The following is a 16010-nucleotide window of genomic DNA, read 5'->3' as shown; positions in this document are numbered from 1 at the left end:
CACGGGTTGTGAGCTGGGACTTTACATATGGGGGCTTTAGGGTGTGGAAGGGGGGAATGTTTGGGGGAGAAATCAGGGAGGGGGAAGCAGGTAGGATTAGGGTGTGGAAGTGTCTTCTTTTTCCTCTTAAGATAAGAGGAACTCTGCTTATCTTATCTTTGGAGGTCAGAGGAAAGGCAGGCTGCTTCTCAGCAGAGTTTGTCCTTCTTGACCTCAAAGGTCAAGGTGCTTATCAGCTAAGTTCCCTTTTCCAGGCTCCAAAGTCTGTAGGTCCCTGTTGGGGAGAGGGGGGCTGCTATTGGAACCCTAACAGAGGTCAGAAGAGGGTGTTGGATCCCCTGGTACTGGAGTTATGGATGGTTGTTAGCCACCATGTGGTTGCTGAGAATCAAACCCGGTCCTCTGCAAGAGCAGCTAGTGCTCTTAATCACTGAGCCAGCTCTCCAGCCCATGTGAGAATTCTTTAGAATAACCAATATGGGGTTGTGAGTATAGCACCCAGGAGGTATCACATGCTGGTGAGATGTTCATCTTCCCTCTCTTTTCTTTAATGTTCTGTCACAAAAATTTTGGATAGGCTGAGGTAGGGAGAACAGGAGAAAGACTCCCAGAGACTCCCTGAGGGCCCACCTGCCAACTTATACAAAGACAAACTCACAGTCAGCTGTGTTTTACTATCTTATCTTCTCTTACCCGGTGTCATTTAGAAGTAAATCCCCAGGGTCCTACCATTTCACCCATAAACATTTTAGGATATGGGGGGATATATTTTCTTTATCTTAGGGAGACACTGTGCTTCCATTTCTTGGTCCCTACCTCCTACAGCGATGTCCAACATAAGGCTCCTGGCTTCACAGATTGAGCTCAATGACTTCAGATTTGACCCAAGTCCCCTTCCACAGACCTGCAGGGAGCACTCTGCTTCTCTGGAGTGCCAGCTAGCAGTCAAGTTGGACCTGGCCTTATAGACCCAGCAATGTGTTGCCAACAGTGCAAATATCTGTACAGCACCAGAGAGGTCTATTTACAAAGGTGTCTCATATCTCTGGGGTCTAGGTGCTATAGCGGCCCTCCTGTGGGTATACCAGAGGAGGAAGCAGTTGTTCACTTTCCCAGTTTCCCAGTGGTGGGCCATGGGGCACCAGCTGTGTATGCAGCTTTGCAGCAGGTGCTTTGAAGAATTCAGAGGAAATAGAAGCCTTAGCTCAGCCAGAGGAGCTTCTTAAGAAAAGAGCTGAAGAAAACAGTTATGAACATAAAAGATTCCACAACTTGGTTGTATCAATATCCAAGCTGCGAGGAATGTCCGGTGTTCACAGTATGTGGAGGGTTTAGGACATTCTGGAAGAACACCAGCTAAAAGCAGAGCGTTAGATTCCAATACGAGACAGTGATGGTTAGCTGATGGATACCAGTTAGACTTGTTGCATAATAGCCATTTCTGAATCGGACTGTTTGGCTTCTTGCTCTGAGGTCAGCAGATTGGTGTGGTTTGGATGGGTGATTACTCTGGGTTTGAATGAGTTCATTCTGTGTCTGGGTTAGCTGTCATCAGTCAGTGGTCAGCTGGAGGGTCACCTGTCCTCATGGAATGTGCCTCTCTGCTCTGCGCAGCGTTGTCCCCCAGCAGCCTAGCCCAGGCTCATTCAAAGGAGCCTTCTGAGATGGCTCAGAATAGTATGACATCATTTCTCCTGCATTTTCTCTTAGCAAAGTCCAGTTAGTGTTGTCTCTGGGATTCAAGGAGAGTAGAAACAACTCCTATCTTTCCACAGAAGGTGCTACAAAAGAAAGGTGTGCCCATATTTACACACACTCTCTCTCTGTTTCTCTACTTTCCAGAGTTATGAACACATCAAAAGCCCAACCTTTACTCCGACAACAGGCCGTCACGAGCATGGACTCTTTAATCTGTACCATGCAATGGATGGAGCCAGCCATCTGCACGTGTTGGTCGTCAAGGAGTACGAAATGGCCATTTATAAGAAATACTGGCCCAACCACATCATGCTGGTGCTCCCAAGCATCTTCAACAGTGCTGGAGTTGGTAGGTGGCTTTAACATGCCTTGCCAGGAAAAGTTTCTGTGAACGAAGACTCAAGAGAGAATGAATTCGAGAAGAAAGAACTCAAGAGCTGACATCAAGCTTTTTTTTTTCCTTTTAGAATTTCAAAGCTGTTCTAAAGTGTGTGTGTGTGTGTGTATGTGTGTGTGTGTGTGTGTGTGTGTGTGTGTTTATAGGTCAGAGAACAATTTTGATGTCCTTCTTCAGAAGCAGTCCACCTTGGTTTTTGAGACCAGGTCTCTCATTGCCTGCATCTTACCAATTCGGCTTGGCTTGCTGGCCATGAGCTCCATTGATCTGCCTGCCTCTGCTTCCCAAGCGTTGGGATTGCAATTACAGGCCACCATGTCCAACTCTTTTTTACATGGGTTCTGGAGATTGAACTCAGGCTCTCATGCATGCGAGCCAAGCACTTTCCCAAATGAGCTAGCTATCTTTGAGCTCCTGTGTTAGACTTCTCTTTGAATATATATTTTTTTAATGTTTGGTTATTCGTTTAACTCATTTGTTAGACAAGCACATGTGTGTACAAGGTGGAGAGGGGCATTTCCTTGTTGGTAGACACTGGGCAGTAGAAGAGGTGTATGTGTGTGGATGCTGGGTGCTTGGTTCTGGTTTGGGGTTTGTCCTGTGGATGTGGGTGCAGGACAGACTCTGAGTCAGGTCACTTGGCTATTGCAGGAGCTGCCCATTTCCTGATTAAGGAGCTGTGCTACCACAACCTGGAACTGGAGAGGAGCCGGCAGGAGGAGCTGGGAATCAAGCCACAGGACATTTGGCCATTCATTGTCATTTCTGATGATTCCTGCGTGATGTGGAATGCAGTGGATGTGGACTGTGCTGGGGAACAGAGCAGGTGAGGTAACTGGGTAAACTGCTTCCTTTCACCCAGAGAGGAGAGAAGAGAGAGAAACTCTGTGACAGGCAGTCCCCTCTCAGCCTTGAAAACTAAACGTACCTCTCATAACAAAGCTAGGGTCCCAGATGTAGCAGAACTGGATCCATGGTCCAAACCCAGTTTCCTTTCTTTCTTCCTTCCTTCCTTCCTTCTTTCCTTCCTTCCTTCCTTCCTTCCTTCCTTCTTTCTTTCTTTCTTTCTTTCTTTCTCTTTCTTCATTCCCTCCTTCTTTTTTCTTTCTTTTCTTTCTCTTTCTCTCTCTTTCTCCCTTCCTTCCTTCCTTCCTTCCTTCCTTCCTCTCTCTCTCTCTCTCTCTCTCTCTCTCTTTCTCTGTCACTTTCTTTCTTTCTTTCTCTTTTTCCTTTTTGAGACAGAATCTCCTTGTAGCTCCAGCTGGTCTGGAACTCACGATATAGACCAGGCTGGCCTTGAACTCACAGATCTGCCTGCCTCTGCCTCCTGAGTGCTGAGATTAAAGGAGTGCACCACCAGGCCTGGCTCCAGTTTTCTTTTAATTTTTAAAAAATGTTCTTGAGGTATATCCCATATACAGAAATGGAGAATAGGGCTGGAGAGATGACTCAGCAGTAAAGAGTGCTTACTGTGCGATTGTGAATAGGGGAGCTCAGACCCTAGCACCACCTAACAGGTCAGGCATCCTGGAAAGGCATGTCACTACCCCAAGGGATCTGACACCTTCTGGCCTTTACACCCTCACAAGCTCATGTATCCATGCACACATGTGTGCACCCATACACACACACATACACCATGTACATAATGTGTACACACACTCATACAGATACATACATAAAATAAATCTTAAAAAAATAAAAAGGCAGAAATGCAGCAAATAGACTTAATGTAGTTCATATATACACAGAACAAAAGAAATGGTAATATGTATACAAAATATTTCACAAATTGAGCATATCTATTTAGACAACCCCTCCATCAAGCAGCTGACCTTATTTCCGCCCCCCCCAAGATACCCTTCATGCTGCGCTCTAGCCATGCTTCTCCCACTAGCACAACCCTTCACTCCTGCACTCCTGGCTTTATTTGGGTTTTCTGTATGACTTGAAGCAATCAGCTAAGTCTCTGGAGGTTTCCAGAGCCCTTGTTTTATATAATCTATTATATTTATTTATCTATCTGTCTATCATCTCACTAACATCTATCATCTATATATCTCTGTCATCTATCTCTCTATCATCTATCTGTCTCTGTTATCTATCTATCTATCTATCTATCTATCTATCTATCTGTCTGTCTGTCTGTCTATCATCTATCTATCTATCTATCTATCTACCTACCTATCTATCATCTATCATCTATCTATCATCACCTATCTATCTACCTACCTACCTACCTACCAATCATTTATGTGTCTGGTGGAACTGGAGTCGTGGTACTTGTAATCGAACTTGGGTCCTCTTCAAGAGCAGCCAGTGTTCTTAACTGCTGAGCTGCCCCCCCCCAGCCCCCTAGGATCCTTGTTTTTGATCGATATTGATCTCCAAACTAGAATTTGTTGTGAAGATGAATTAATCCATGGTCTGTATGTGTGTTCAGCACATGGGATGTGACTGTATTCTGCACAGTGAAATGACAGTAGATATGAAGTACTTGCCAGGGTACCTAGCACCCTTTGGAAATGGTGTTAGGTTCAGTCCATACCAGCCTGCTCCAGCATGCAGCAATGCAATTGGGAATCCATGCCCTGACTGGCTTGCAGCTGTCTGCATGTCATCCTGGGGACACCAACCTCTCTTTTCTGAGCAGAGAGTTCTCCTGGTCAGAGAGGAACATCTCTCTGAAGCACATTATGCAGCACATCGAGGCGTCCCCCAACATCACGCATTATGCCCTGATCGGCATGCGGAAATGGGCCAGTAAGACTCAGAGCAGTGAGGTGCGGGAACCTTTCTCTCGCTGCCACGTGCATGACTTCATCATCCTCAATGTGGACTTGACCCAGAATGTGCAGTACAACCAGAACAGGTAAGTGTGGGGCCCATGGCAGGAGGCGGCCCCGAGCCCTGTGCAGGATACAGCTTCAGACAAGCCTGGCAGATGCTCCTCCCAGCCACCAGCACTGTATAGTTGCTTTCTCAATCCTGTGACAGAATATTTAACAAAAGCAACTTAAAGAAAGGAGGGCTTATTTTGGCTCAGAGTTTGAGGATTCTGTCCATTTTGGTGGGGAAGGCCTGGTGGCAGGAGTGTAAGATGGCTGGTCACATTGTTTATGCAGTCAGGAAGCAGAGGGAGATGAGTACTGGTGCTCAGCTCACTTTCTCCTTTTTATTCATTCTAGTACTCTGGCGCTGCCCATATTTAGGGTGGGTCTTCAACCCCAATGAAGCCAATCTAGAAATTCCCTCACAGACATGCACAGAGATTTGTTTCTGTGATGATTCTAAAGTCCAGCAAGTTGACAATCAAGACTAATCATGATGGCTGTTGAAGAAGAAGTCTACCCACAGCACTGGCCTACCTGGCTTTCAGCCCTCATGTGCCATAGGATTTTTCAGTATTATATGAGGTTATTCAACTCCATCCATTAACTCATAGACACTTTCTTTAATGAGTTACTTTGTGCTGGGTGTGTCTTTTGCTTGGGTTTCCTCTCCAAATATGTCACATTTTAATGATGAAAGAATACTATGAAGTGATTTCAGTGAACATGTCCAGCCACAGAAGTCTGTTTATTGAGCATCCTGTATGCCAGGCAGCAGGGCCACTTAAGAGTTTCAGATTTGGAGCAGGTTGACTATCCTGCTGGGGCCTGCATTCTGCCACTTACCAGCCCTGTAGTATAGGCAAATTATTTTCTTTGAGCCTGTTTTCCTCAGCTATAAAAATATGCCCAACATTTTTACACTTTGAGGCTATGGTTGTTTCTTTTCCACAACTGAATGGAAGGCTGAAGAATGTAGCTCACCTGGTAGAGTCCTTGCCTAGTGTGTGATTCCCAGCACAGTATAAGCTGAGTGTCACCCTAGTATTTAGAAGGTGGAGAATCAGGAGTTCAGGGTCATCCTTGCTTCACAGTTAGCTTGAGGCCAGCTTGGACAAGAGACCCTGTCTCAGAACACAACAAACCAAACAATTCGGGAGAATCATATTCTTTTGTGGTGCCTGGCATTGATGTCCAAGTCCAGTCCTCACACAGTTGGAAGTCATGAGCACACACAGCCTCTCTGGGTCCAGCAATGTCACTGTTTGCCTTCTGTTTTGCCTCACATCCTCACTAGAATAAGGGTTTGAGGCAGGAGAGAAACAATTTCACCCTTGTGATGCTGTCTAGGGATGCAGGGATGGGGTCGCTTCCTCTGCAATGAAAGAATTAAAAGGCAGGAAAGAACTGTTACTAGAAATCTTGGAGAGTCCCAACGGAGTCATCATATGATGCTTTAGAAATTGGGGTCCCCTCCTAGGGCTCTTAGTCTCATTACTAGAAGAATTTAAGAACAGACACAAATGCTGCCCAAGGACAAAGAATAGACTCACATGGAAGCTTGACGACAATTAGAGTTTAAAAGGAAAACCCCTGGATAGGCAAGCTGTAACTCTCACTGCTGTCTGAAAGGAAAGAGGAGGATGGAGAAGATAAGCTGGCAGGGTGTCCAGTGGACACACAGGCTGACAGACAGACACACGGAGGGAAGGGCAGCTTTAGAAAGAGAGCAAGGAAGCCCAAACCTTATTTAGGGAGTTTAAATGCGTGCTTGGGCTCTGGCTAGCACTGAAAGAAAGGAAAAAAAAGAGAAGAAAAAGAGATAGACATTTATGAGTCACAGACACTGGTAGACCCAACCAAACCTCATGGTGGCACATAGGGATTGTACTGGAGGGTGGGAATTCATTATCTTGAGGTGAACTTACATTCTTAGGGATGGTCCTCTGGCCAGGTCTCTGACCTGCCCCACTGGATTAACTCTTAAGGGAGGAAACAGGGCATGTCTCCCTTACTTTCTACTATAATGCCTGCTATAATACTTGTAGCCCCCATGATGGGGCTACTGTGTTGAGAGGGTGTCTGGGGGCATGTGAGCTATGCCCAGTCAAATCAGCTTCTCTGGCTCTGAGCAGGTTTACATGTGATGACGTAGACTTCAACCTGCGAGTGCACAGTGCCGGCCTCCTGCTTTGCCGGTTCAATCGCTTCAGCGTGATGAAGAAGCAGATTGCTGTAGGTGGGCACAGGTCCTTCCACATCACATCGAAGGTGAGTGTGGCACACCACTGGGTAAGTGCCCAGGTCATAGCCAGGCTACTGTGGTATCACAGTTGAGAGTGGGAGCCTGGGATGCAGGAGAGTGCCTCATCTTTCAAGGGTGGGCTCTGACCACTGCACAGTATTAGCAGTAGTATTTGATTGACACCAAGCCCTGGGAAGTGTCTCTTCTGATTTCTGACCTTAATTGGCACTCAGTGAGATGCTGTTCAGTGCAAGACCACCACCAAGCAAGCCTTTCTTGTGCACTACTCCCTGCCCCACCCTGGCTGGGGTAGGTGTGGTACCCGTCTCTTCTCTGCATCCCTGGAAAGTACCCAGTCAAAGAGCCATTAAGCATAACACCCTGAGCTAGCTTACCTTAGTGGCCATGCAGTCTGTCCATGAGCCAGGCTCTGATGGGAGAGAGGTGACCACAGCTGTTCTAGTTGAGCAGGCTGAGAATTTATGGTACAAAAATCAAAAGAAAATGTCTGCCAGAAAGCCAGGCAAGCTGGCTAGTTTCTTCCTGAAGGTCCCTCTGATTTCTTGTTTATCAGCTTCTGTCTGTCTGAATATTGCCCTGGTGACATCAGGGTGTCCTTTTCTTAGCCTCCGCCCTTCTTGGTCTTCATCAACTCCTTGCAGTGACCTACCCTGAGTTGGTTCCAGCCTGGATCTAGACAGCAGCTCCACACAGCCACCCCGCCCCTAGCTGGGGGCAGACTTTTCTTGGGGGAATGAAAACCTATTTTAAAGTACTTTAAGTACAAAATAGCAGGACCTTCAAATGTGAGTCCTATCCTACAGAAGAACTTGGGGAGTGGTCAATGAGTTAATCCACTACCAGTGAAAGATTAATTTAGGAACCAATGAGATTGTTAGTGTATTACTGTTCTTGCCAAAGATCCTGATGTACCTGTCAAATTAATTATTCTTTTATTTCCTCAGTATAATTATAACTCTTAGGTTTAAAAATGTTTCTACATTTGTTTTGTATATATATGTATATATGTATGTATACATGCCACAGTGTATATATGGAGGTCAGAGGCTAATTTGTGGGAGTTTGTTCTTTCTTTCTACCATGTGGGTCTTGGGGCTCAAACTAAGATCATCAGGCTTGGCAGTGAGTACCTTTATCTGCTAAGCCCTCTTGACTATCTTTATCCCATGTTGAACATAGTCTTGTGTTGATTTTATATATATATTACACATATATATGAAAACTATTGATATTTTATAATCTTTCATGGGAGAGAAATCACTTCATTTATTTTGTTATATATAAACTAAGCACCTGGTCATCCCTTTGCTTGCAGATTTGTAGCCTTAAGCAGAGGCAGAAGTCAGACGTATTTAGTGAAGCCCCATTGTTAGAAGCACCATGAAGATGAAGGTGTCCTAGGGTGACTAATGTAGCAGCTGGGGAGGAGAGGAATTTGTAGGTGTCCCTGAGGACGAAGTGTAGTTACTATGCTACTACTGCACTACACTACTACACTACTACTACTCCCTGAGGAGGAGCCAGGAGGGAGAGAAGAGGAGAGCTGGAAGAGCTTCTGCTACGGGCTTTGGGAAACTTCTAGACTTTGCTTTAGGAGTAATAAAAAGACTATGTCCTAAGAACCACATGGTCAGATTAAGTAAAGACCAGGAACCCTCTTCTCTGGTACCAGCCAGCTTTTGCATTGCTGGGAGAGAATAGCTGGCACAATAGATTAAGGAGGAAAAGATTGATTTTGACTCACAGTTTCAGGGGGATTTCAGTCCACAAAGTGGGGAAGGCAGAGTGGAGTGATTGAGTCTGTGGTGGTAGGAATGTGTGATGGAGCTGTTCACATGAGAGTAGACCATGAAGCACAGAGCACAAAACCAGGGGATGGGCTACAACCTTCAAAAGCCCAGTCAGTCACCAACTTCCACCATCTAGGCCCTACCCAACTTCATGTCCTCTTTTTAAATTAGCCCACTAAGTTCAATTTGTGCTGTTAATATATGCATGGGTGTGGGGCCACCCACTGTAGCATGTTGACCTACCAGGAGCTATACCCTTAAGGAAAACTGGCTTTCCTTCCCCTAGCAGCTATCAACTGTCATTAGCTCCTCAATTGGGGTGGGGGCTCATTAGCTCTTCCCCCATCCGTCCTGGAATGTTAACTGGCTTGATCTTAGGCAGCAATAGCTGCTGTGCGTTCATGAGTGCAGCAGTCCTGTCATGTCCAGAAGTCACTGTTTTTCCCCAATCCTCCTTGACCTCTCACTCTTACAGTCTTTACATCCCCACTTCATGGTGCTCCCTGAACCCTGAGGGGAGGATGTGTGATAGATGTTTCATTTATGGATGAGCGCTCTGTAGACACTTATTCTCTGCACTTTGGCAAGTTGAGTTTCTGCATTAACTGCTGTCCATTGCACAGAGAAGCTTCTCTGATGAGGACTGAGAGCTGCACTAATCTGTGGGTATAGAGACACATATTTAGAGGGCAGTTTTCTACTTTGTCTATTTAGTAAAATAGTAGTAGGTGTACATCTAGGGCATATGAGCTCCCCGGTCACAGGTTCTTGGCCAGATTTACAGTAGCAAGTATGTGTTTCCTCCTGTGGAGCAGGCCTTAAATCCTATCAGAAAGTTGTTAGTTACACTTATAACATTTATGCCACTATTGCACCCGTGGACATATCTTGACAGGTTGGTTGTTGTTTAGCTTGCAGGATTCATAGCTGGGTAAGACTATTGATGACTTTTGTCCCCCAGCAGCCTGCATATCACTGTCTGGAACTATGAAAGCTAGCCAGCAGGAAAGAAGCTTCTTAGTGACAGTTTGATTTCTCCATGTTCTGTGACCAAATTGTGTAGTGTTTTGGGGCATCTTACCAACAAGTTCTGGTGGGCAACCAAAAGCAATGGCAATAGCCTGGATTGTTTTGTTGGCCTCTAGGATACCCCTGACCAGCAATTCAAGGGAAGGTATCCCACACCTAGCACTAGACCAAGACTAATTTTTAAAATTTATTTTAAAAAATTTTATGTGTATGAGTGTATTGCCTGCCTGCAAAGGACAGAAGAAGGCATTGGATCCCCTGGAACTGGATGGGTGTTACCTGCCATATGGGTGCTGGGATGTGAACCTGGGTCCTCTGCAAGGACAGCCAGTGCTCTTAACTACTGAGCCATCTCTCCAGCCCTGAGTCTAATTTTTCTTAATGGGAAATTTTACTTAAAGCTTGAGTTCCTAACTCACATTGTTACTCAAAGCAGCAAAACCTTCCCCACCCTTGGGAATCAGTCATGTGGCCAGAAGACCCAGGGAGCTCTTCTCTCCTGAGGGTGGGAAGTGGCCTGATATCTGTCCCCCTCCCTAGCAGGTGTCTGATAGCTCCGTGGTCATTGTGCCATCCCAGTACATCTGTGCTCCGGACAGCAAGCACACATTCCTGGCAGCTCCTGCCCAGCTCCTGCTAGAGAAGTTCCTCCAGTACCACAGCCATCGCTTCTTTCCGCTGTCCCTGAAGAACCACAGCCACCCTGTGTTGTCTGTGGACTGCTACCTTAACCTAGGACCTCAGGTAACTCAGGACATGGAATCCATAGAGCAGGGCACTTAGCACAAAGACCCTGAATCACAGTTATGGTATCCCTCAGGGGTCCAAGATTAGCTGTAGGACTCCACAGGCTCCAGAAATCAGCAGGTGCTAGTGTCCCTTGTGTAAGAGGGCATCATTCACATTACTCATGTACATCTTCCTGCACACCTTGAATCTTCTCTGGATGACGTATACCTATCACAATGTAAGTGCTGCGTGCATAGTTGCTATATGCATTGTTTAAGGAAACAAGGACAAATACCATGTATGTTCAGTACAGATGCAGTTTTTTCCAATTTTTTTTTTTGAGACAGTGTCTCCCTGTAGCCCCAGCCTGCCTAGAACTCACTATGTATAAGACCTGGCTCCTCTTGATCTCACAGAGATCCACCTGCCCCTGCCTCCCAAGTACTGGGATTAAAGGTGTGTGCCACTATGCCCAGCCCCCAAATATTTTTGATTTGTGGTTGATTGAAACTATGGATGCAGATGGAACCTGTGGATACTGAGGGTGAACTGTGCTTAAGACTTTATCTCAGGTATTGACCCCACTTGACCTCTGCCAAAAGCTGAGGCAGAGGGAAGTTAGTTTGCTAAATAGAATTTAGGAATCTGGCTGGACAGATGGCTCACTGGTTAAAAGCTCTTGCAGAGGACCCAGGTTCAGTTCTCAGCACCTGCATGGCAGTTCACAACCATCTGTAACTCCAGTTCCTGGGATTCTGATGCCCTCTTCTGGCCTCTGTAGGCACCGCATATGCATAAAATTAAATTTTTTATTTTATTTATTTATTTTTTGGATTTTTTTTGGAGACAGGGTCTCCCTGTAGCCCAGGCTGGCCTGGAACTCACTTTATAGACCAGGCTGGCCTTGAACTCACAGAGATCCACTTGCTTCTGCCTTCCAAGTGCTGGGACTAAAGGCATGCGCCACCACACCTGGCTTAAAAAAATTTAAATTTTTTAAAAAAAGAATTTAGGAATCAAACCCAATTCTGATGCCAAAATACAGATTCCCAAATCAATGTATGACTATGATAAATCAGAATAAACCTCCTGGAGCCAATTTTTTAAGGATATAGATTTGGAAATATTATGAAAACATTTCCCAAGCCCCAACTTGAACTTGACGAAGCACCCGGTACTTGTTAGATATAAATCCCAAGTAAAACTGAGAACTTGCTGGAAAGTGATGCTTCTCTTGGGCTCTTTTTCAGATTTCTGTGTGTTATGTGAGCTCCAGGCCCCACTCCTTAAACATCAGCTGCTCCGACATGGCATTCAGTGGGCTCCTGCTGTACCTCTGCGATTCTTTTGTTGGGGCTAGCTTCTTGAAAAAGTTCCATTTTCTGAAAGGTAACATTCCTAGCATGGAGTTTGATTTGACTGGCTACTGTCACCTGGCATTTCTGATGACGGGTCTGTATTTACCAGTGGGTAAACTGAGGCTCAAGTGAGGGAAAGCAAGAACCTCTACTCTCAAAGTATCCAAAAGCTGGGATTAGATACCAGGGTTCTTTTCTTACATCTGTTCAGCAGAGATAAGATTTTTCTTTCTGGTGAAAGGCAGATATAGTCCATTTCTGTTTCTTTTCCATCTAAGGTCCTTTATGTTGGGGCCTGGGCCCTCCAGAGCCTTCTTTCTGGTAGAAAAGCCCCACCCCCAGCCTCCTTTATCTCCTTTCTAATCTTTCTTTTTTAACTGCCAGTGGTTGAAACTGGAAATGGCTTGCAAACAGGTTTTGTTAATCTGTAATTCCAGGCAGCTCAGATTCCTAGCTGACCTTCCTTGAATTTTACTAATTTTTTCACTAGCATGGGTTTAATTAGCAACAGAAAAGGTCAAGCCTCTGCCCTCAGAAACACTTCTTATAGTGTGCTTGTCCAATTTGATGGGTGCTCCATGCCTTAGCTAACTCCAGGATGACCCCACCCCAATGGCAAATTTACTTAAAATATTGAGGGGTTTTTGTGATTTTTTTTTTTTGTTACTTGATTATGCAAAATTTTGTAAATGACAATATGGTGTCCCAATGTGAAAACTTTGGACACCCCTGCCAGGCCTAAAGGGAGGATTGAATACATCTGGGAGGAGGGAGAGGGAGAGAGGGAGACAGAGTGTGTACAAAGCCTGAGAAGTGGATTGCTGTGGATGGAGATTTCTTGTTGCTGGGCATTTGGCAAGGGTAGGAGCAGGCCTCCATGAGTGGGGAACAGGATTCAGCTGTGAGGCAGAGGGTGGCACAAGAACCCAGAGCCAGAACTGAGATTGCCTGCTCTGGGATCTGACCCAAAGCTCTCCTTCCCTTCACCGTCCCTTTTCTGTCCATCTTTTCTGCCTCTCTGCTGTCATCCCAAACCGGCCAAATCCCAGTCGCCTGTCTTGCTGTAATTATAAATCACTCAAAGAGAGGAGGGCCTGCTGGGCATTTGACACTTCCCACTCCAGATACTGTTTGGTTATTGTAAGTGGGATCTCCGCAGCTGCTCCTGAGGAAGCTCACCCCTTTCCTCTGCCCTTACGCTTACCCTCGCAGGTGCCACCTTGTGTGTGATTTGTCAGGACCGCAACTCACTCCGCCAGACTGTGGTTCGCCTAGAGCTGGAAGATGAGTGGCAGTTCCGACTGCGGGATGAGTTCCAGACAGCCAATGCCAAAGAAGACCGGCCACTCTTTTTCCTCACTGGACGGCACATCTGAGAGAGAGAGAGCCTGGTAGATGTCTTCAGAGGGTGGAGTGGTCAGAGATCACCTGCTACTGAGGCTAATGGAGGTCCCGGACCAAGGAGTAGAAGAACTGGAACAGGCCCAGAGACCGTCTGCTGCACAGCCCCATGAGGCACATGTGGTCCTGCAGCAGATAGTGATTTAGAGTCCCTGATGGGCAGAACTGAAAACCCAAGACTGCTACATTCTAGGCCAAACCACATTGTCCTGAGCTATCCCAGAGTCCATTTTATGAAGAATGAAGTTTTGCCTATCTGTCATTCCTATGCTTCCATGGACAAACCTGACTTGTTCTAGAGGATCTTGGGTTATCTTGTCAAGGTGCCAGTATTACAGATATGTAGAACTGATTGCAGAAAGTTTCCCTGTGATCCCCTACAAAGCAATCTTCCAAAGGAATATCTTAACAGTAAAGGCTGGAGACAAGAAGAAAAAGTGAATCATTTAAATAAGAGTTATTTAATTGCCTACAAGTTTTCTCTGTAGAAGATAGCCCAAAGGCATCAAATTTAATATGATAAAACAAATTGTTTTATTTTAGAGAAAATGTGATTCTATTAAAATAGTATAGGGTAAATACCCTACCTCTTAGAAAGGGCAAAATTGAAAAGAAGCTTTCTTTAAAGCTAAAAGGGCTTTAAGAAAGAAATTAAGGCTATAGCTGTTGACCTAAAATTTGCCTTACAAAGGAAAGAGGACCAAATTGACAGGATAAAGGACAAGAAAAATAACCAAAGTGTTATACAAGCTAGTTAAGAGGCCAGAGAAATGACTCCACAGCTGTGTGTTTGCTGCACAGTCATGAGGATGGGTGTTTGGATCCCAGCACCTATGTAACAAGCCAGTTCTGCAAATGCCTGTTAACTCTATCTCTGAGGGATCTGATGCCCTCTTCTGGCCTCTGTGTATATTCAGGCCTGTACACCCATACACATACACACAAACAAAATCTTCTAAAAAATAGTTAAGACTAGACTTATGGTTATAATTTATTGAAGCTCACTTTTAGGTGAACTAGTCTGTTATTCAAGTTTAGATGCTTAAAGGGAGAATCTACCCTGTCTAGAGAAAGTAGGACCAGAGATAAGTACATGTACGTCACTAAGATGCTGTTTAAACCAGCATCCTAGAGCATCACCTATAGGCCAGTTGCTTGATACATGTATCCTTGAATCCTTCATGTAACCTTGTATATTTGGGATTATTCTTCCCATTTGAAAGATGAACAAATTAGGATACAAAGAGCACAAGCCACCAAGGCCATAGAGTGAGAAAGAACTAGAAGCACAATTTAAACAGCTATTTTCTGGACCCATAGTCCAGGTCTCCATCCCACACCAAGTGCTTTTTAAGTGACCCACAACTAAAAGAAAAACTAAAGGTTATTGAAAAAATGAATCACAATGCAATCTTCTGTGTCCTGCTTAGACATGGATAAGCACTGTGCTTGGTAACAATCCAAGAGGAAACTGTTATCAAAGTTGATGCCAAAGATTTACTGCCAATCTCCCCCCACCCCCCCAAACACAAAATACACAAGTATAAAATATTTTCTCAATGTTTATAAAATAATCACTTTGTGTGTGTCATTATTCCTATTTTGGAATAAAAGCTGACCTCCTCTCATTCAGCTTGTCCCTAAATAGCTCCTGTGCCATCCTCCCCACTTCATTAGTTAATTTAAACTAACACTCATATATGTTTCAGTCTTATAAATAAAACTTAGAATGCATTTCTTGATTGTATGGTGGCTATGAATTACATCATTTTGAGAAGATAAAGTTTGGCCAGTGATTTCCCAGGACTGCCTGCTTAAAGTCTCACTATGTGACAGTATATTTTAGGAAAGAAAGCAGGGATAGTCACAGAGAGTTGGGGAGATGGATCAGTGGATAAAGCACTTGTCACACAAACATGAGGTCCCAAGTTTGGATCCCTAAAATCCATGTAAAGCTGGATGTGGTAACATGCATCTGTAATCCAAAGCTCCTATGGCGAGATGGGAGGTGGAGACAGGTGAATCCCTTCCCGAAGCACACCGGCCGGCTGTACTGGCTTATACAGCAGTGAAAAAGAGAACCTATCTCAAGGTGGAAGGTGGAGATCAATACCCAACGTTGTCTTTTTACCACACATGTGCAGTGACACAGGCATGCCAACATTCTCACATATAAACACATGTAACCCACACACATACCACATACACAAAAAAATAAAGCCACAGGGGTTGGAGAGATGAATCAGTGGTTACCTGCTCTTTCAGAGGATCCGAGTTTGGTTCCTAGCATCTACATTGGATGACTCACAACCATCTATAACTTCAACTCCAGGGAGTCATCAGGCTTTTCTGGCCTCTACGGATGCCTACACATACATGCACATAACACACATACACAAATAGAATAAAACAGGAGTAGGTTTAATACTATGTCCATTTAGCAAGATAATAGTAGGTTCTCCCCTACAGCTTGTGACCTGCCCAGTCACAGGTTCTTGGCCCTGATAACAA

At 44.9% G+C, this 16010-nt stretch overlaps 1 protein-coding gene across 10 annotated transcripts in view; it reads left to right on the top strand.

Moving 5' to 3' along the window:
• Greb1 (growth regulating estrogen receptor binding 1) overlaps nt 1-15233 on the top strand; it is a 160576-nt gene extending 145343 nt beyond the window's left edge. For 7 of the 10 annotated variants that reach the window (XM_029554590.1, XM_017802495.1, XM_017802491.1 and 4 more), the window contains 7 exons: nt 1843-2047; nt 2747-2921; nt 4749-4967; nt 7062-7197; nt 10552-10755; nt 11991-12129; nt 13311-15233. In XM_029554590.1, the coding sequence (XP_029410450.1) occupies nt 1843-2047; nt 2747-2921; nt 4749-4967; nt 7062-7197; nt 10552-10755; nt 11991-12129; nt 13311-13474 (1242 nt within the window). In that variant the 3' untranslated portion in view covers nt 13475-15233. Of the gene's footprint in view, nt 1-1842; nt 2048-2746; nt 2922-4748; nt 4968-7061; nt 7198-10551; nt 10756-11990; nt 12130-13310 lie in introns of those variants that run through there. The other 3 variants (XM_017802490.1, XM_017802493.1, XM_017802496.1) reach the window with 2 other exon arrangements.
• The last annotated feature ends 777 nt before the right edge of the window (nt 15234-16010 follow it).

Source organism: Nannospalax galili, unplaced genomic scaffold (genome assembly GCF_000622305.1).
Source record: "Nannospalax galili isolate Female #2095 unplaced genomic scaffold, S.galili_v1.0 scaffold100, whole genome shotgun sequence".
NCBI classification, from domain to species: Eukaryota; Metazoa; Chordata; class Mammalia; order Rodentia; family Spalacidae; genus Nannospalax; species Nannospalax galili.
Note: the sequence above shows the minus strand (reverse complement) of the source record. Positions and strands in the feature narration are given on the sequence as shown.